At 33.8% G+C, this 22,044-nt stretch overlaps 2 protein-coding genes across 5 annotated transcripts; one reads left to right on the forward strand and one right to left on the reverse strand.

The window, feature by feature from the left end:
* Nucleotides 1–2,034: 2,034 nt before the first annotated feature.
* LOC142540671 (uncharacterized) lies at nt 2,035–12,763 on the reverse strand. 4 transcript variants are annotated; one of them, XM_075646997.1, is made up of 10 exons: nt 12,573–12,763; nt 10,947–11,028; nt 8,420–10,080; nt 8,018–8,244; nt 7,602–7,934; nt 5,163–5,409; nt 3,353–3,481; nt 3,049–3,264; nt 2,634–2,757; nt 2,035–2,444 (listed from the first exon to the last, which is right to left on the reverse strand). In XM_075646997.1, the coding sequence occupies exons 3-10, from the start codon at nt 9,965–9,967 to the stop codon at nt 2,212–2,214; spliced, it is 3,057 nt and encodes a 1,018-aa protein (XP_075503112.1). In that variant the 5' UTR covers nt 9,968–10,080; nt 10,947–11,028; nt 12,573–12,763; the 3' UTR covers nt 2,035–2,211. The 4 variants fall into 4 exon arrangements, with proteins under 4 accessions (XP_075503112.1, XP_075503111.1, XP_075503113.1 ...); XM_075646996.1 differs by having other exon boundaries at nt 12,554–12,763; XM_075646998.1 differs by lacking the exon at nt 10,947–11,028.
* Nucleotides 12,764–17,157: 4,394 nt separating this feature from the next.
* On the forward strand, nt 17,158–20,774 carry LOC142540672 (uncharacterized). The gene is made up of 3 exons (XM_075646999.1): nt 17,158–17,714; nt 18,424–18,552; nt 18,938–20,774. The coding sequence occupies exons 1-3, from the start codon at nt 17,322–17,324 to the stop codon at nt 20,477–20,479; spliced, it is 2,064 nt and encodes a 687-aa protein (XP_075503114.1). The 5' UTR covers nt 17,158–17,321; the 3' UTR covers nt 20,480–20,774.
* Nucleotides 20,775–22,044: the final 1,270 nt, after the last annotated feature.

The following is a 22,044-nucleotide window of genomic DNA, read 5'->3' on the forward strand; positions in this document are numbered from 1 at the left end:
ATATGAATTTAAACTTTCATCGGTCGTTCCATCGTTGACAATAAAATTATAATCGAATAAATGAATTTCTTTCCAAATACAACCTTAGTTATTTCTACTCAATATTTTGATGGATTACATTCAATTGTCGATAAATAAAGGTTAGTTGACAACTTGCATCTTCTAATATTACCCATTATGGTACGGTCCACAATTAGATTATATTTTTTAAAATGAGTCTAAATCAAATTAAAACAACATTTTCTCTCGCATGTTTATTCTTCTTTTAGAGAAGTGAAATATATTGCAAAAATCTTTAACTAATTTGGAGTAATTTATTTACAATTTTTGTTTGTGTTTTATGCTGTATTAATATTCAAATGGTTGCCCCACTTCCAACCATTTGATTTTGTTTTTTTTTTTTTGTCTCTAAGGATCATTTCATGATTTACTTATTTTGATTCTACTCTGTTAACATGTGATACTTTATTTTTATGAGATTGTATGTGTTAAACTATTTATTTCTTAGATTTCTAAGACATATTAGCAGACTCGGCAATTAAAGAAGATTAGTGCATCTGATAACGAAATTTCGGCCTATATTATCTGAGAATTTTCGAATTTAATTGTAGAATAATTCAAGTTTGGTAGTTGTGATACCTTAGAATTGTTAAATACAATTTTTGGAAACCAATGTGTGAACTTTGGAAGTAATTTGTATATTGAAATCAGTCATTTTAACATGTACAGAATTGGTAAATTCACTGTTATTTATCTGCATTTTACACTCATTATGTTTTGGTAATTTTAAAGTACATGTACTGGTGCATTTCCACATACTTGATGTCTCACTCTCAGGTACTACCATTTGCAGAAGTATCTTTCTATTGTTAGATTTTGAAGTATTCACTTCCACTGCAGGCTGTCACTGGAGTTGAGCCTTTTATTTGCACCATGCCATTGAAATTGGATGAGGGATGGAATCAAATCCAGCTCAACCTTTCTGATCTGATTCGACGAGCTTATGGAACCAACTATGTGGAGACACTGAGAGTCGATGTTCAAACAGATTGTCGCCTGAGAAGAATATATTTTTCTGATCGCCTATATTCAAAGGAGGAACTCCACCAGAGTTTAAATTATATAAGTTTTTTCATATGATCTACAATTATCATGTGATTAGAGATATTCGCATTGTTGGCTTCTGAAATTCATTCTTTTGTCAAGCTTCGTCTTGCAGAAAGCATGAACGATGTAATAAGTTGAAAGATCTTGTTCAGTAGTTTTGTTTGGTGGGATACTTCGTGGTGAAGTGAAGTACAAGATTTTGGCCGGTTGAGGTGTTTCTTGCTCCTTGCAAGAAATTCCAAGAGTTGTTTCCGGCAGTTTTTCAACAATTGAATGTGATGTGAGCTTTGATTGATGTGAACAAAGGTTAGGACAAACCAAAGCCAATCAAATCAAATCATGAAAGCTGCAGAGTGATTCCAGTTTAATCCGCGACTCAAACCTGAAAAAATTCCTATTTTTTTAGTATGTGTCTTACGAACAGCAACATCATTGAACAGAATCAATCAAAACGCAACGAGTAGGTCACTTGTGAGACGGTCTCACGAATATTTATCTGTGAGACGGATCAACCCTACCGATATTCACAATAAAAAATAATATTCTTAGCATAAAAAGTAATAAATTTTAATGGATGACCCAAATAAGATATCCGTCTCACAAAACAAACCCATAAGACCGTCTCACACAAGTTTTTGCCAAACACAAAAGGTCATGACTTATAAGTTCTAATAGCCCATTCAAAGTAGCCATATCAAGATTCCAAATACAGAACAAAAACATTCAAGCACTTGATGAACTCGAAAAAATCACCAGAACTACTCCTCGAAATCCTCCCTTCTAAATTTTAAAAAGATAAGTAATGGAAAAATACTTTACAACGTGAAAATCTATTTCAGCTTATGAGCGATCGTCTTCTAGTATATTCAACACTGCATGGGAATGAATGCACATGATAACACAAATGTCGAACTCTTTTACAAAATGTTCGCATAAAAGTAATATTTCATCAATAAAATTTATTTCAGAATCTCAGAGAGCATCTTTATTCTCACAAAAATAACAATAAGATCATTTGAAGTTTGAAACAGTTACCCATTTGAAATGGGAAAAACGCTCAAACACAGCAAAAGGCTTCACTGCAACTACTTGACCGCTTGAATATCAAGAATTGATTGGATCGGGTTGCATAGCTTTGTGGACTAATTCAGTTTGCTCTTTCACGTGAACTTGGTAAAAGCCGGTAGCCGTTGCGGCAGATGGAGCACGGCCAACATACTTAATGTCATCAACAGTACCCCTACTCAGTGATTTCATTGCGGTGCCTAGACGAGGGGCAACATAGCTGTATGCACCCATGTTCATGGGCTCTTCTTGGCACCATACGATCTCGGAATCTAAAACAATAATAAGGAAAAATTAAACCAGAAGCGAGTAGAATAGATCACAAACCGACACTTTTCATACACCTCGATGTCGTTTTTATGTAAATGATATAATCTACACTTGATCAAGTAAAGACCATCCTTAATGCTCCAGTTTTTGAATAGCATACTGATATGCTAGACATTTTTCCAAAAACATACTTGGATATCTCTTCAATTCTCGCTGGATGAGGTCATAAGGGAATGGACAAAGTTGCTCCACCCTACAAATTGCAATATCCTTTCCACCAACTTTTTTCCTCTCTTCATCGAGCTCATAGTAGACCTGCAAACAGACAGACAAAAAAATAGATTGAATAAATTAATAAAATTACAAAAAAGATATAAATTTCCTAGCCATACTGTGGTAACTTCGAAATTAATTGAAGGGTACTATATCCTTTATTCAGAACCATTATCTGGACATCATAATCAATCATATTATCGCAAGACAAATCTCATAAAACTTGGTGAATGCACGCCCTACCACCAACCGCTGAAAAATATAAAACAGAAAAATCGAAAAGTGTGAAAGCAATAGCCAACAACGCATTTAGGAGAGACGAAAATTTCTCACCTTTCCTGAGCACAGAACTAGACGTCTAATACCCTCTTCAAGATCTGAGTTATCGTTCTGATCTTTTATAAGCCGTTTAAATCTGGTTCCTTGCTTGTCAAAACCAGGGTGACCTTGAACATCATCAAACTCAGACAAATTGGATTTGCAGTCCTTATGACGAAGCAAGTTCTTCGGTGACATGACAATAAGAGGTTTACGGAATTCCCTGTGTAACTGAAACATATAAAAGAAAAAGGTTATAACATAAGGAATGTAGGAGACTCGTGTAATTAATACAGCTTTATCTATCAAATTCACTTACTTGGCGCCGCAAAACATGGAAATAATTAGCAGGAGTGGTCACATTCACCACTTGAAAATTGCATTCTTGAATCTGTTTCCTAAGGGTTGAATCCATCTCAGGAATGACAAAAGGATTATCGTCACTCATCTGCAATACAAAAAAAAGTCAATTCACTGATCCTCGATGAAACAAAAGACACAAATGAGACTTCTTCGTCGAAGGTAGATGGCAAATAAGCGATCTTAGAAAAAGTTCTTAAGCTAGCATGCAGAGGAAACAACAAATTTGTAACATCGCAGAAAATACCAATTTCCATCATGCACCACAATATTGCTGAATTTGCCTCAATTCTGATAAAGATAGGAATCCCAAAGATAAACACTTGAAGAAAAATAAAGAAAATGTGATTTCTACGTCAAAATTCCTCAAGAATTCAAAATGCTTGGTGTGAAACAGTTTCACAGTGCCAAAAATATGCATTAGAAGATAGGAAGTATCATAAAGTTAGCGACCACAATATGATACAAAGTCACTTAATTAATTTGACATTAATCATATAACTTCTAGTTTCACAACCCCAAAGCCCTTAAATATAAAATCCAAGTAACACATAATCTAGTCAAACTCTCTCCTTCCCTAATTTTTTTTAAAAAAATAAAAAAATAAGAAGGGGGTATAGCTGCCAGAATATTTATTTACACTAGCGGAAGACGCACAAGTGATGTGTGTGTAAAACAATGACCACGACACATGGGCACCAAATGACAATGATGAATATAATTTCTTCAAGGTAAAATAATAATAAATAAAAAAAAACTGAAAAAACACTTGTTTTACATTCAAAGGATACATGAAACATTGTAGAAAAAAATGGATTAAATAAACAATCTAAAGTACTGGATGCATGAAGGAAAAATTAATAGGTAAAAATGGAGATTGTCTCACCCAATACCGAGATGGAAGAGAATAATTCAATAAATCGTCATTCTCTCAAGTTTTAACCTCTGCCATTGAAACATGATGATAGAGAAGAAAACAGAATATAGCAGCAACTGAGAAAAGCTCGGATGAGATGGAAAGAAATTTGGGAAATGGCCAAAATTTGAATTGCATCACAGATTTAAAATTAAAATAATGGGAGGAAAATGATCAACGTGATTATTGGGCCAGTTACGATTAAGGCAATTGTTGGTTTCCACTTCTTAAGAAGACGCGGGAGTAGTCAGAAACTTAGAATATTTACAAAATTACCAAAATCCCCACAAAATACGGATATACATATTTTGATGTCCTTCCCACACAAAAGCAGTTTGTATGATGTGCTCAACTTTTATAAAAAATATATAATATAATATATATTAGATTTCATCAAGCAAGTCTTCAGCCAAAAAGTTGAGGACCTTCAAAGTCATCAGCATACAGCGGATCACTGATATTGGACATCAATCGTCCAGAGCATGAAACTACTGCCAGGTAAAGCATATGAACCTATTTCAGGAACCTCAGATAATCTTTTGGATAGCTGCACTTTGCCCCGTGTACCAGGGAAAATAAGAGGGTTTCAAGAGAACATCCAACAGGTTTTAAAGATCTCTTCTATTCTATCTCGAGGTCAACAGACAAAGAGAATCCATTCAGCCACCAAATAAGGAAGAATAGAAACACTTGAGGATACAACATGACAGTCCCCAAATGAAATAACAACATATGCAAGAAGGGCTCCCAATAGGAAACATTTTTTTTGTTAAAAACAGGTTTATAAAAATCCAGTGTAATTTTTTTTAATAAAATGGGATAAGCTGCAAGATGATGGAGAAAATAACAAGACCTGAAGGAAACGCTCCAAACGCGCACTTGAATGTTCAGGGCCCTGACCATCATATCCATGGGGCAGCAGGACAACCAATCCAGTTTGACGCAACCACTTGGACTCCCCACTGCTCACAAACTGGTCAAATATCACCTGAGCTCCATTGGCAAAATCACCAAACTGCGCTTCCCACAGCACAAGCGAATTGGGATTTTCCATCGAATAACCTACTTCAAATCCTAAAACTCCAAACTCTGAAAGAGAGCTGGAGAAAGCCCAACAGTAATTAATAAATAATATTTTTCATGGTAACCACAAAATTGTTCGTGTGAATTTTAAAAAGCAATGAAGAATCAAACATATATCATGTAAACCACGAGAACTGATTGTGTAAGGTGATTAATACAATATTACACAATGAAAACCATCTTAATTGGAAAATGAATCACATCAACAATGCAAAGGTTCAACCACTAGGTCAAAACACAGCAAGACAATGGTAAAGCTCATTCAAATGAGCAGAAGATATCATCATCATTCGAGTATACCACAATTCATAAACAGATTTATGATTCAACTTCAGTGCAGTGATGGAAAATTTAGTCTGTTGGATACAATATCATTCCAACTTAGTTAGATTTAATTAGAATTCCTCTATTTATGATAAAGTTATGATATGGTTTGTTTTAGTCAGAAAATTGGGTATCTCAGCCTTTGAACTTACTGAGAGAACAAGGGGTTAAGGATTTAAGCTTTGTAAATTCTTGAAAGACAGACTAGTTTTCTTTTTCTTTTTCTTTTTTTTTTACCATTTATGGCATAGGCAAGAATGAGATACAGGAAGCAATGTTAAGACATGCGTCCATGACTTGGTTTTTTATCGAAATCAAAGTTGTCAAAGAGTCAAAAATCCTTTGCTTTAGGACAGGGCCTGGCTATGAACCATTTAATTTTTTACTTCCTCAAGCATTAGTGCGCAGTAAAGCAAATGGTTCTTTGGTGCTCTAGAACCTCTTGAAATGCTATCGAAAATAAAACAAGCTTTCTCAAAGTTCCATTCGATTAAATATTTTTTGAAATGCAATAAATTTCGTAAAACTAAATTATTTTCGTGTAATGTGAGAGTAAAAATGGTATGCTGAAATTTGCTCTTTTTACCAATTATTTCGTACACTAACTTTATTTGTCACTACGGCACATCATTAATGGATAAGGAAACAGAAGAGGCCAGTGTCAACCTTAGAAGAGGATGATTATGGGTTTACAGGTTCCATTTTAATCACAATAAAACTGTCCTGATGAGGAAGACTAGAATAGCATTTGTATTCGTCACTTATTACTTCTTATTTCTGCTTTTAGTCTGCTCTGCCTCACAAACTAGAGCTATATTTTAATTCACCCTTCGATGCTTTAGATTTGAAATCAATGCTGCAGAAAATGAGAGCATGGAAACTAAAACTGATGTTTAAACTAAGTTGTCTGCTTAATCATCTTCGATTTTTAATACTTGTGCTTAAGACTTTCTGCATGATAAGGCTTGATAAGATTTATGTCGTGTACTTGTTTCATTTGGATAAGACGGCTATCTTATCTAAGGCCAAGAATAGTATTCCCTCCTAGCTATCTTGATGCTCAGTGATTAGTCAAACCATTAACCTGGTTCCATAAAATCATCAACTTGAATCCATGAGACAAAAAAAAATTTAGGGATTTTTTGGGTTTGAGTCGACTCAATTCAAGAGTCCAACCATTTCTAGATGAATAATAAAACGACCACCAGTCGTATTCTTTTTCAAAAAAATTACCCAACTCATCATTCCACGTTTCAAATCAACAATTCAAAGCATAATAATCACACAATTGTTATTTTTTTCTTCAAGTCATTACGTTCTTACTTTTTTCCGAATAAATTATAGTAAATCTATTTTTACACAACATCAAAATATATATTCAATTTCAATATGTTCTGCAAAACTTTGGAATTGAATTGAAAGATCAACAAACGCTACCTCAATCTCTGTTTGAAACCAAGTATTTTCAAATATACAAGTCTAAGCAGCTGAAAGCATATGAATTCAAATAGATAAATTCAAGTAAAATTCCGAGTATAAATATAACAGGATATTTTGGTAGGATTTTCTGGCACGGGCAACCATATAACACACAAAAGGTTCAAAAACAAACATATTCGATCAGATTTCTTAAAAAGTATGTCTCCTTTACTCAGCACAAGTAAATAGACATGTCTTGAAGTGAAAATCACTGCAATTTAATTATGTATAAACAAGAAGAATTTTCAAAGCATTGTTATAACTGCGATAAAGGGAAATAGAGTGATATCATTTAGAATGTTTTCCAGTTAAATATTTATGACTTACAGTAATTAACATAAATACACTCCACAAAATAATCCACGCATAACTTGATATATAGAGCAGAGATAGTAACAGAACATACCTGTTGCTTACAGTAAACATCTCTTCATTTTGGTTTATCATGACATGGTCTAGAGGGCAGTATTGTTCCCCAGTTTCCTGATCATGTAGAACAGAGTGTCTGTGGCTGAAAGTACCTCGCTCAACATCCTGTCCGCTCAATCTAACATGATTTCCTTCCACAAGCAATGTCGCGAAGGCGAGTGCTTCTCCCACCGCCCAGTCAATACCCTCCCCTGTCTCAATCATTTTGGCACGGTCCTCAAATATTCTCTTCACTGCTCTATGAGGTTTAAAATTTTCAGGCAGAGTAGTAATTGCCTTGCCAACATTCTTCAAAATCTCAGGTTTCACTCTGAAAAATAGGATATGTTAAATACACAACAAGCATTAAGCAGTAAAAGAACTGGATAATATGAATAACAAATATAGCATTACCCAGTGTTACGGATACGTGAAAGCTGTTCAGGAGACTTGAAACCGGTCCAGTAAGCTGAAAGCCAGTCCCTTCTTTGTGGGACATATTCTTTGCTGGCAGTAAATTCTTCATTGAGAATTGTTAGGACTTTGCTGCTTATCTTATCAACGTCTTCTTTTGTCACATGACCAGATTCTAGCAGTTTTTTTTGGTAAATCTCAAGTGCCGAAGGATGATTCCGTATAACCTATAAAAGGCATTGAAGTAAGAAATTAAGAAGTTTCAATAACCAATACACAACGAATACCAGGCATCAATAAGAATGAGCTTTTAAAAAGAATCCAAGAAATAAAAAGGTAAAGGTAAAGATACCGGTAAATCAATAAAAGTTTAAACCATAAAAGGTAATATTCAGAAATGACCTTGTACATTTTAGGTTGAGTGAAGGATGGTTCGTCAATTTCATTGTGCCCAAATCGACGATAGCATACAATGTCAACCACAACATCAGTGTGGAACATCTGCCGCCACTCCGCGGCAAGTTCGCAAGCGTGAACAACTGCCTCGACATCGTCACCATTGACATGGAAAATTGGTGCACTCAAAGCTTTGGCAACATCTGTACAATACTGTGAAGATCTTCCTGCTTTAGGGTCGGTAGTGAATGCTACTTGATTGTTCACTACAATGTGAATGGTCCCGCCAGTGGTGTAATTAGGAAGAGCACTAAGATGCAAGGTTTCATATACAACACCTTGTCCAGCAAAACTACCATCGCCGTGGATCAAGACACCCATGTTTTTTGTTCTGTCGATGTCATTAGAGTAATATTGTTTGGCTCTAGTTTTCCCTACCACAACAGGGTCCACTGCCTCTAAGTGACTCGGATTAGCAACCAAAGACAAGTGAATTCTCTTACCACCCCGAGTTGGCCTATCATAGGAAGTTCCCAAGTGATATTTAACATCCCCTGTTCCAGTGTAAAGCCCAACCTCATCCACAGGTTTTGTACCACCACTAAACTCACTAAATATTTGTCGCAGTGGTTTCCTGACAACATTTCCCAGAACGTTCAGTCTTCCTCTGTGTGACATTCCGATAACTATGCTCTCTACCCCTAGATCAGCTGCCCTATCAAACATCTCCTTCATGCCGGGAATCAATGTCTCACAACCTTCAAGCCCGAACCTCTTGGCTGCCGTCCATTTGGCTGCTAAGAAATTCTCAAATTGAGTACTCCAGATAAGTCGGTCGAGGATCACCTCTCGCCTCTGACGACTATACTCCATTGGTATTGGAGTTTCAATTTTGTCTCTCAACCAGTTGCACATTTCACGATCAGTAATATGCATGTATTCATAGCCAATTTTTCCACAATAAGCCTGTTCTAATCTAGTCAATATAGCCCTTAAAGTTTGCACGGGACGATTCTCAGACAAGAAGCCATGCATTCTCCAAACACCAATGAAGAATTCTCTATCAAGATCGGCTTCTGACAAACCATAAAGGGCTGGGTCTAGATCATCAGGAATGGACCTCTGTTCCAAGTCCAGCGGATCCAATGTAGCTTTCATGTGACCATAAACTTGGTAAGCTCTCACGAGCAACAAAAGCCGCATACTCTCTTGTATCGTTTGGCCAGAAATTCCGGGTGACGTACTCGCCTGACCAACAAAGTTCCTGAAGAAGTTGTCCCATGATTCATCAACGCTGCTGGGATCTTGCTCCCATGCCCTCTGAAGCTCTTCAAGATAAACACTGCTGGTCCCATCCAGAAAGCTATCGGTCAACCTGGAGAGTGGAACAGGACGAGGGACAGGAGCTGATTGGAACTTTGACTTAAAAACTGTAGAATGAAAATATTGGTTCCGGACAGAAGAGACCCGAGTTCTCGCTAAGTATGAACCACTTTGTATAGTTCGCCTCACAGCAAGCTTTGCCACTTGAGACCCAGCTCTAAACCAAGCCATTGCGATTCACCAAATCTTAGAAAGAAGAATATATATATATATATATATCCGACCTTCCACACTTCTCTTGCTAAGGATAAGCACTTTGACCTGTCTTCCTACCCACAAATACCCTGCTCAATGAAAAAGGACACAAATTATCAATAAATACAAGTATTTTTAGCACAATTCGATCCACACAAGCAACAGCTACCCAAAAATCAAAATAACTGTCAAATAAATTCAAATTTAATGAGACCTATTGGATATATTACAATCTTTGAGATTTTGTGCGTTTGATATACCATAATATAAGACTAGCCGCCGATGCACATGTGTAGCGTGTGTAACGTAATATATGAGACATGTGCATTGGTTATGTGTAATATAATGCATGAATAAATCAATATCCTGTATATGTAAGGTTAAAGATGAAAAGAAATAAAATTAAATCTAATAAAAAATTTGTTGAATGCATGTTGAATATAAATTCATATTACGTTTACCAAATGATTGTAAAGATGAGTCGATCTACAAAAATTAGCAATATGCTATCTATCAGAGTAATGGTGACAAACAAACTATGTAAGTTGAAATGAATTGTTATATTTAAGTTTACAGTATGCGTACAGAAATTTCCAATAGTGGGATAGTTAGCAACTAAATTCTAAATGCATATTCATCAACTGAGTTGAGTAGAGCAAAATGACATATTTTGAAGCTATAAATTACAATTTTGTAAAACTGTTCACCTAAAATTTAATTTAAGATTTTTTGGATTTAAGAGAGCAATCCCGAGAGTCAAAGAAGATTATTTAAAAAATGTAATAGCTTCATTCAATGCGAAAACAAAGTGGTAGCCCAACTTTTTTCTTTTTGAGGTAATGCAAGATTTGATAACCGGATAAGAGATCTAAATCTGCATTTCATGTTAATGCTAAAATCCAATTTATCCATCACCTCAAGAGACTCAAGCAAGACGATATCAAAAGTGTAGTACCTTCATCCAACGCAAACAGAAAGCAGATGCCTAGCTCTCTTTCTTCTTTTTGAGGCAATGCAAAACTTTTAGGATTGAACTTCTTTAATTCCATTTTCAACACATAAAAACTCAAACATTATCACATTGAAGTTTGAAGCTCAATGAAGCAGTTTATATCGTATTAAGTGTATCTTAGATTAAAAATTCTGTTTTGAATATTAACTCATTAACAATGATGAAAAAAATTAAAAACAATAAATTACTTCAACTTCATAATAAAAGATCAATTCAAAACATTCTCACAAATATGCACCATTTGCAACCATGCCAGCTGCTAATCAACCCCCACAGACAAAACAAATGAAACAAAGAAAGTACACAATAGAATACAAAAAATCTGAGGAACTTCTGAATTTGTGGAAAAAGGTTGGAAAACCTAGCAGAGAAACAGGAGTTTGGTTTGAAGATTACAGATAAGTTGCGTGTGTACTGAGCAAAAAATTGTACTACACTGTTTCAAACATAGTATAAAAATCAGTATGTAGATCTTGGAGTAAAAAAAATACAGTCGCTTGCTGACACGGAAAGGACATAACTATTATCACGTACCTTTAGAACAAAAATGAGAGTTTTAATAAAAGTTCACACTGTCACCAACAATTAAGTCCACCAAACAATTGCAGAAAACAAAAACAAATATATACAATATGCCAGACGAAAAAGAGATCCATTAGATACAAAGAAGACTATGAGTCAATATTGTAAACAGACGTATAGTAATAAAAAGGAATAAAGTTGTTTGTATCATAGATTCATAATACCAATGAAGTATAAGATCAAATTCATGTAAGACATTATCACCAACAATTAAGTCCACCAAACAATTGCAGAAAACAAAAACAAATATATACAATAGGCCGGATGAAAAAGAGATCCATTAGATACAAAGAAGACTAGGTCAAGATTGTAAACAGACGTATAGTTATAAAAGGAATAAAGTTGTTTATATCATAGATTCATAATACCATTGAAGTATAAGATAAAATTCATAATAAGAAATAATACTCATGGAATAAGAAGGTCTCAGCACTAATTGTTCTACATATATTCCCAATTAGTGGTAAAATTCTACAACTTCATCATGTATGTCAATTGAAATAAATTCAGAATTATGTAAGATACATATTTTATGTGTGAAACCAAGCACCTGGCAATTAGATATTCTGCAAGCCAAAGACAACATAAACCAGGAAATAATGTCCAGCATAAACAAACAAAAGGATTTGAATATTCAGATCAAATCGCAATAGCAACTCTTGAGGAAGCAGTGGGTTTATACGAGAAAGAAACTGGTAAACAGAATGAAACCAAAAAAAATCAAGGTAACACTTTTGCAAATATCATAGGTCAATTTAACATATGTTTTGAGGCGGGACAAACAATTACCCAAGGAAAAGTGTCAGAAAAAGGCATTCAAACGTGAGAATCTATTATTTGTAAAGGGATCAGGCTACACACAACCAAATTGAACCAGCAATAGCAAAAAACCAACAACGTACCTCACGAAATAAATAAAAAATGGGAAAAAAATATAGCATAGATTTGAGGGGCCATTGGGAACTCACTGAAGGTGTCGCCACTCACCCAGAAGCAACAGACGGCGAGATTTCAAATACTTGCCGTAATTATAATGAATTTTTGCTCGTTAAAACCTAGCGAGGGATCTAATTCAAAAGGCTTAGGGGATTGTCAACTATAATCTGGGAAGATTTTTCATTTGGAATAATGAACGATCTTTTTCTTTCATCGGAGCTCCTCGGGTCATTGAATAACACCGGCGTATTGTAACGTGGAACATGGCTTGTGGAGAATTAAAGTTGAACCGGGTCGGGTCTGGATTTGGGCTTCAATCCCTGGGCCAACTATGGAATGGGCTTTCTCGAGATTGGAAAAATATAGCAGCAGTAGCCCACTTGAAATTCAATAAATAAATACTTAGATTGTAATTTTAATTTTAGAGAAGTAAAATATATTCCAAAATTCTTAAAAATATAAATTATCGATAAAATTAATATTATTGGTAAATTTTGTAAATTAAAATAAACCATTAAAAATAAAATTTAATAAAATGGTTTTTATTGTCTAAAATTTTAGAATAACGGAAATTGAAAAATATAAATGTGTAGAACATAATTTTTTTATCCTTGAATCAATATTAAAATAATATTAAAAAAATAAAAGTCATCCGTTACTATTAAATTTAATTTCAATTATTATTAGAATATGATTTATTTATGATAGATTGATAAAAACTGAAAAGATAATAAATTGGAATATATTCTAAAAATTATATGGAACAAATATTTGAGAACAAAAGTCATGATTATGTAATCTATGTTTCTTTTTAAAAAAATTCTTGATTATGTAGAAAACAATTTTTCAGATACAATAATAATAAATTAACTTATGTTTTTTTTAAGGAACAAAATATCAGAAGTTCAATCTATATTTTTTACACATGTTTTCATTTTAAAAACCTTTTTTTAAAAAAAAAAATTTGTTTGAACATCAATGGTTTTTTTAAAAAAGAAGCGTCTTTTATTAAATTTAATTTGGTGAATTGTTTCTTCTATTTAAATGAATATATTGTCTTTTTAAAATATTTTAAAAATTAACTTTTTTATTATTGTGCGGAAAACGAAATTATATAGATGTTCGAAGACTCAACCTCATGTCTCACCCCTTCTTCTACTCAACTAGAATATTTTGATTTTACAACTCTTTAGGACTACCCGATTCAACCTTTAAAGCTTATATATTGCTCAAGTCGAAACTCTTAGTTAATTCAAACAGTTGAGACACAGAGTCTAACAACCAATACAACACAAATGAAGTGAAGAAATGAATCATCATATTCAAACTATAGGACAATTCTTCAAACGTTCTAGACAGAAACGATCGATTGGTTTGATAGAAGCATGATAATTGATTATCTGATAAATAATATTTGATGCGAGGGCTGATGAGCAGTAATTAATAGCAGAATGATGGGTGCTCATAAATATTTTGAGAGAATACTTCAAGTATGTAAAATCTCATAGTTATTAAAGTTGCAGTCGTTGAAACTCTTATTTGACATTCTCTAGTTATGTTATTTTTGCATCTTTTCGTTCAACATTCGACTATAGATCAATAAATGGACATTAATGCAACAAAGAAAACACTAACTGGTAGCAAAAAACAACTAGATCTATGCATAGACTTTTTTGGAGAACAACTTGATATTTTGATATCTTGTTTTTCGTGAATAATCAGTCTACCAAAATATGTGAGATATCTGTAAGGCATGTATCTTATATCTGAAGATGATTTTACTCAACTAGTTATAATGTACTTTGATAAGTTGATCGGTTGAATAGCTCTCATACCACAAACTTTTACGTCTGAGTGGTTGAGTAGATCAAACATCCTACTGATGATAAAACAGTTGGATAGCTTTGTATCTTGAGATCGGTTGAACGACTTCTTCTGAATCTTCTAGGCTGTTTAGTATTTGTAATACATTGTAAATATAACTTGATACAATATAATAATTTATCATTTGTTATCACTAAATCTAAAATATAAAGGATGTAACAATACTTGATAAATATACTCACATATTTGTTCTATATAGTTTTCATATTCTATTCAAATTTATTCTCTTTTTTAGCACCAATAAATTATCTTTTAAGATTTGGAACATCGATTTTCTTATATATATCTTTTGCCACTGTATGATAAATTATTATATTGCAACTTAGGACTATTTTTTAAATTAAAATTCACCAAATAATTTATAATCATCTAAAAAATAAATTAATGAATAAAAAACTCAGAACTCCCACTATTACGAGAAAAATATGAACATTTTTTGTTGCTAAGTATTTTTTATCCAAACAAAAAAATTAAGATTACAGCAAAATCGAGAACATTAGAGATATCTTTTCATAAGTTTTTTATAATTAATTAGAAGTAATTATTTAATTAGGATCTCTTCTTGTTTTTAAATTTATAGTGCTTTATAATAATGTTTTACATTATATATATTTATATTATATATATATATATATGATGATGATGATACAATCAGCATCATTCCGCCCATCTATTATAAAAGACCAGGTTTCTTATGAGACAGTCTCACGAATCCTTATCTGTGAGACGGGTCAACCCAACCGATATTTATAATAAAAAGTAATAATCTTAGCATAATAAGTAATGCTTTTTCATCGATGATCCAAATAAGAGATCCGTCTGACAAAATACGACATGTGGGACCGTCTCACACAAGTTTTTGTCATTATAAAATAATAACATAAATTTATTTTTATCTGGATATATTATACAAGTCATCGAGTTGATTCAGAAAAAGCATGCCTTGGATGCTTTTTACTCCTCAATAAATAATTGAGAACCATTTATTTGTAAAAAAAATAAATATAAAAATTGAAATTATCAGTTTTTTATTTTTGGACAGACATACAGTCTTGTACATTATGTAATGTTATCTTATGATTGTACTACTTTATCGACCAAGAATTACTTTGAAAATGCCATTCGAAAAAAGCATTTTTGTCATGAGTAAATTACTCTATTTATTATTTGTTTTAAATGGCACTCGTAGACACATTTTTTCGTCGTGAATTAAATAAATGCAAATCATACTAATCAGATGAATTTCACTAGGACAAGTCCTATACGACAGACGCACCCAATAAAATGTTGGTAAGAAAAATCAAACTAATGATCATTGATCAAACACTCATATTTCATAATATGTTTTTAATATATGCATTTTCAAACTTTACAATATCTTATCGAAAATTTAATATATCATGTGATATCCTTAAACTAATATTTCTTAGTTGCAAAAACTAAATGGAGAAAGTAAATGAATTGAACATGAACATTGAATGCATTACTTCAACTATGATTATTAACAATTAAAGAAGTGCAAATCTATCTTTTGAAATAAATAATCAAATTTCAATTTTATGTTAGAAATTGTATGTGTTTTCATAATATTTTTGGTTATGTATATTTATGAAAACATTTCCATATTATTGTGGTAAAAAAATAGTTTTTGTCACATATTTTGTAAGTACAACATAGATTTAATGATGGTTAAATAATGAAAAAACAAAAACAAGATTATCCACTCAGATTCAATTTATTAAATATTGATAAACTAGTTGAAGATACATAGCAATATATTATATAGTAGGTCTCTTGTAAGATGGTTTCACGAATCTTTATCTATGAGACGGGTCAATCCTATCGATATTCACAATAAAAAGTAATACTCTTAGCATAAAAATTAATATTTTTCATGGATGACCCAAATAAGAGATCTGTATCACAAAATACGACCCGTGAGATCGTCTTATACAAGTTTTTACCTACATTTTATTAAAGTTTTTAAGTAAATATCTGCTAAATTTGACTTTCATATTAATTTTCTAAATAAAATGTCAAATATGGGAAAATTTCATTTTTAATATCGTGACTTGTATGTTTTTTCCTTCCCTTATTATTAGTCCATTAATTCACAATTATTTTCTGATGTTAATCCTTTTTTATCGGAGTCATAACATGATATTGGAAAATGACGACATATCATAAAAAATCACTAAAATTGAAATTGAAAAATGAGAACTTTAATTGATTATTTTTATTTTTGGTAAATTCATTTGTAGTTTCAATTTTTATTTTTGGTAAATTCAAGAGCATTAATTACTCATCGATATCACGAAATTTAAAATGCGCACACAACAAATATTTAAAACCAATGGTTATTTTTATTTTCATTTTTAAATTTTTTTTTTCAAAATTTTTGAAAGAATTTATGTTTCGTATTTATAATTTTAATATTTGTATTCTATATCTTCTTGATTTGTTTTTAATTATAACTCAAAACGTTAAAATTTTAAATTAATTATAATATTTCTTATAAAATAGATATAACTACTAAAAAATTATTTTAGAGTAAAATATTATTTATCAAATTCATAGTTAATTATCTGTGTACCAAAATTCTTCGAGATTTTAAAAAATAATAGATAAAAATTAATTTTAATATTTATCTACATACTGTAATATAATATATTTATATTATAAAATAACAAAATAATTATTTATTTAATATTACATTTGGATTCAATTATTATTGTTGAGTCCGACATCGTTACTAAACAAACGCAATCCAAGGTTTAGATTGATTTCGATGTCCCAATAGAGTTGAACGTTGACCGTACAAATCTACACTCCACTTCCTTTCTCGTGCCCCTTGTTCGACTGGAGATCTCCGGCCCCTCCACAGAGTGAAATGGCGGAGCCTAGTCGAGGAGAATTATGAAGATCACCGTAGAAAGAGCAAATACCCGAGAAACCCATCTCCCGGGACGATCTGCAGGCATCCCTCCGCCGTCAGATCTTTCTCACAAGCCCAGTTTTATGCGCAAGCCTCCTCGCAGGAAATCAAAGACTCCCCGCGTCGGCGTGTTGTTGAGGAGGGAGGTAGGGGTTTCATCGGTGAAACGGAGCAGCCACCCGGAGACCCCTTTGCTCAAATGGAAGGTCGATGTAGGGAATGAGAAGAGTGATTCGGCGGATAATGAGAAGTCGTCAACTAAAGATGGCCGGAAGTCTGGGGAGGTAGTGTCGGCGAGGAAGCTTGCCGCCGGGCTTTGGAGGCTGCGTTTGCCCGAGTTTCAGATCAATGGCGGCCGAAGATCAGGGATTCAGGTATTGTTCATCAGTAAAGATTGGATTTTTCATTGTTTTCTCTTTAATTTAATTGAAGTGTCTTGAGTTCATGTTATTTCATATGAATGCTTAGGCGGATCACGCTGAGGGCGAGCTCCGTTGCTCACACTTATCTGAAAAAGAGTGAAATTTTATATATAATTCTTAAAAATCGGTATTTCTACTCCCAAAATTTATCACGTTGCCCCTTGTTCCGTGCCATAGAGGCAACCGGGCTTTATAGTTCAGGAATGACAGAATGTATTTGGGATCTCATATTGAAGTTGATTTGTATGGGACCGTGGTTGCTAGTTATAATTCTTTTATGTTTGAAGTGTTATTTTTATGTCTAAGAGAAATAAAGAAGATATGGATGTGTTTTTTAATCGAATTTCTCCCCTGCTGGAGAAGACCTAATGGAGGTTCTAGTTGTTTTTTGCACCCTTCGGTGTTGTATTAGCGAGCTTGGAATTACGAATGTTTTCCGAAAGTATTAGCTTGTACATGGCCATGGATATTTGCTGCACCAACGACTTGCAATGTTTAATAATGCATTGTAAGCTATGGAATGCAAATTTTTCAGTGCTACGTGATGTGAACACAAATGTGGAAGAAGATTACGAACCGTTTTCATGAGTTTGTTTCTTTGTAAATATTGTTATATAATCATTTGTTTATTCCAATTTTGCTATTTATTTCTTACCTGCAGTCAGGAGATGTTGAGTTTAAATCCACAAAACGTGATCATCACCTTTCTAAAGAGCATGTATCTCCTCGAAATGAGTTGGTGGATAGTCTGCATTCCGTATCTGGGCAAAAAAATGGACTATCACACAAGGTATACCATACTGTTTTTTCTATGCGTTTCTTTGCCACTGTTACTTTCACATGTGATTTACGGATCCAAAGCTTAGAAGTAATAGAGTGAATATAAAATAGCTAATTTAACCAATTTCTCCTAAAGATCTAACTTTAATTCACGCAGTAAAGTTTCATTGCGAGATATATGGCTTATCATATGATTTCATATCTTCTGCCATTCTTGGTACTATATTATGTGGCACATACCGAACCACCAATCAATGCAATTAACTAATAATGAACTTTCCCAATGCACCACCATGGGATTCAAATTGTAAACTTTTTATCTTTTCATGATTTTTCCATTTCCTTAACTTTTCGGTGTTGACTTACCTCTATTTCAATCTCCCTCTTTTTTTTAGTTGGAGCTTTCATGTCAATATTCCAACTCTGAAATGGAGGATGTTACGAAGTGGGATCCTATTGGTTCGAAAGTGTCCAATGCATCGATGCAGGTATTTGGCCAACCAAGGCACCACGACCAACAAGCAAGTGCCGCCCTCAAGATCGAACTTGAGCAAGCAAGAGCCCGGATCAATGAACTTGAAGCGGAGCGTCGATCTTCCAAAAAGAAAATTGAACAGTTTCTGCGTAAACTCAGTGAAGAAAGAGCTGCATGGCGAAGTAGAGAACATGAAAAAATTCGTGCTATTATAGAGGACATGAAAGCTGATTTAAGCATAGAGAAAAAAAATCGCCAGAGGTTGGAAATGGTCAATTCTAAGCTGGTCGATGGATTGTCGGATACCAAGTTATTAGCAAAGAGATATAAGAATGCATATGAAAAAGAACAAAAGGCAAGGGAACTGATAGAGGAGGTATGCAATGAACTTGCTAAAGAAATTGGAGATGATAGGGCAGAAGTGGAAACGGTGAAAAGGGAGTCAATGAAACTCCAAGAGGAAGTCGAAGAAGAGAGGAAGATGTTGCAGATGGCTGAGGTTTGGCGCGAAGAACGAGTGCAAATGAAGTTGCTCGATGCAAAAGTTATGCTCGAAGAGAAGTATTCTTATATGAATGCTATTGTCACAAATCTTGAGTTGTTTTTGAATTCGATAAGTACAACATTGGACAGGGAGGAGATGAAGAAGGCGGAGTTCCTCCAACAGACGGCCAAATCTATCGATATACAAGATATCAGGGAATTGGCGTACGAGCCTGCGAATCCTGATGATTTTCTCTCGGTCTTTGAAGATGTTAATTTCAGCAAATCCGACAACCGGGAGGAGGCTGAACCATATGTTGGATACAGTCCAGCCAGCCGTGCCTCCAAGATTCATACAGTGAGTCCCGAGGTCAAAATGCTTTATAAATATGGCGCACGAGAGCCTTCTGACATATCTATGGATCAGAACAGTGAACGTGAAGAAGACGCAAGTGAGTGGGAAACTGTAAGCCATGCCGAGGATCAGGGTTCAAGTTGTTCACCTGGTGGAAGTGATCCTTCCGTGACCAAACACTTTCGGGCCAGCAATGTCTCAAGAAATGGAGGGGAGTGGGAAAGAGACGGAGGAGAGGAAACACCAAACATGGAAATAAACAAAGTTGGTCAGATGCCAACACAAAATTTGAAGAAGGTTTCATCTATTTCTAAGCTATGGAGATCATACCCAAGTAACGATGATAATTACCATAATGTGTCGGTTAATGGAACTAAGGGAAGGCTGTTGAATGGGGCTAATATTTCTCCCGATCATTCTGGAAAAAGTGGGATTTATCCCATGGATTTGACTGGACAATGCAGCTCGCCTGACTCGGGTATTCCACAGGCAAATCGAGGGATGAAAGGATGCATTGAGTGGCCACGTGGCGCACAGAAGAGTAGTTTGAAGGCCCGACTTTTGGAAGCGAGGATGGAAAGCCAAAAGATCCAGTTGCGCCAGGTTTTGAAACAGAAGATTTAGAGGCAACAAGCACCCACCATGTTCTCCGTTTGCAGGCTGAATCATCTTGAAACTGATGGCAAATCTTGTAGATACACGCTTATAACCATGCTTGGCAAGTGCATCATCCATAAAATACGTGGAGCCAAGATGCATATGGGGTTAAATCAATGTTGCAGCAACGGAGGAGCCCGGCAAAACGTGTAATATTTTGTGGTGAAGCATTTTGATTTCTTCAGACATTGTTGAGATTCGGCTGTATTTGTAATATGCATTTTAGAGAGAGCCACTTCAAATGAAACATTACTTCTCTTTATGTCCCTGAATAACATTGTTGCATGCTATAGTTAAAAACCATGTTTGTAAAACGGTGAAGCCTGTACAAAACCGGATATAACACATCATATATAGCATGGTTAATATATTGTCCACAACAGATTTGTGTCTCACGTGTTAGACAATGCATAAAAGAAAGAGTAGGTTTTTTGTAATCACGAATCTTTATTTGTGAGACGGGTCAACTTTAACGATATTCACAATAAAAAGTAATACGCTTAGTATAAAAATAATATTTTTTCATGGATGACTCAAATAAGAGATCTGTCTCACAAAATACGACCTCTTCTCACACAAGTTTTTGCCTAAAAGAAATTCCAAAGTTGGAAAAGAAGTTAGATATCGTTTGAAGAAGTACTTATAAAATATTTTTATAAAAGTGTTTTGTACAAAAAATTGATAAATTGTTTTAAAAGTTGTTTTAAAAATAAATATGTGTTGGGACAATTATTCTAAAAAATGGTTGTTATAGTTGAAATAAAATCTTTGGACGACTATTTTAAAAAAAAATGATTTCATAGTTAAAAATAATTAAGAAAGTTTTTTGGATAACTATTACATAAAACTTTTTAATTCTCGATTTTTATTCTAAAAACATTACAAAACAAATCTCAATTGTTATTTGAAAATCATCATACTTGGAGAATACTTTTTTAAAAAATGTTTTTAATTTTTTTTACAAAAATCATATCCAAACAAAATTTTTAAATTTTTTTTAACTTATAAAAAGCTAAGAACATTTTTAACATACTTATCTAAACGAATCTTAATATCTTGTTAATTGTTTTACAAGTACAAGAGCTGTTCTCCGTTTGGTTTGGCTAGCAAATCATACGAGTGAGTAATGTTCAGTTTTGCTGTTAAACCGAATCATGCAAAACTCTGAAAATATTGTAAATTAATCACTACACAAACCTCCAATATTCTTTTTTTTTTACTTGGGTTGAAAAGGTATGCAAGAAGATGCTGGATCGGTATAATTGTTAATTAGTGATGATAATTTAGTCAATTAAGGTCATGTTTTGTAATGCCCAAGATTGTAGGTTGATCAAATGAAATTATGAAGTGTTGCATGAGGTATAGACCGCACCTGCACAGCAAAACATACCGCACCCGCGGAGTGGTGGCAGAAAGTTAGAGTTTGATTTCGAGAGAACACCGCACCCGCGGTGTAAAAAGGGACCGCACCCGCGGTCGTCTCTTTTTGAAATCTGGATGGAATGCCGTGAGCTGAGCGCACCCACGGTGAA

The sequence above is a fragment of the Primulina tabacum genome, chromosome 3 (genome assembly GCF_025594145.1).
Source record: "Primulina tabacum isolate GXHZ01 chromosome 3, ASM2559414v2, whole genome shotgun sequence".
Classification (NCBI taxonomy): Eukaryota; Viridiplantae; Streptophyta; class Magnoliopsida; order Lamiales; family Gesneriaceae; genus Primulina; species Primulina tabacum.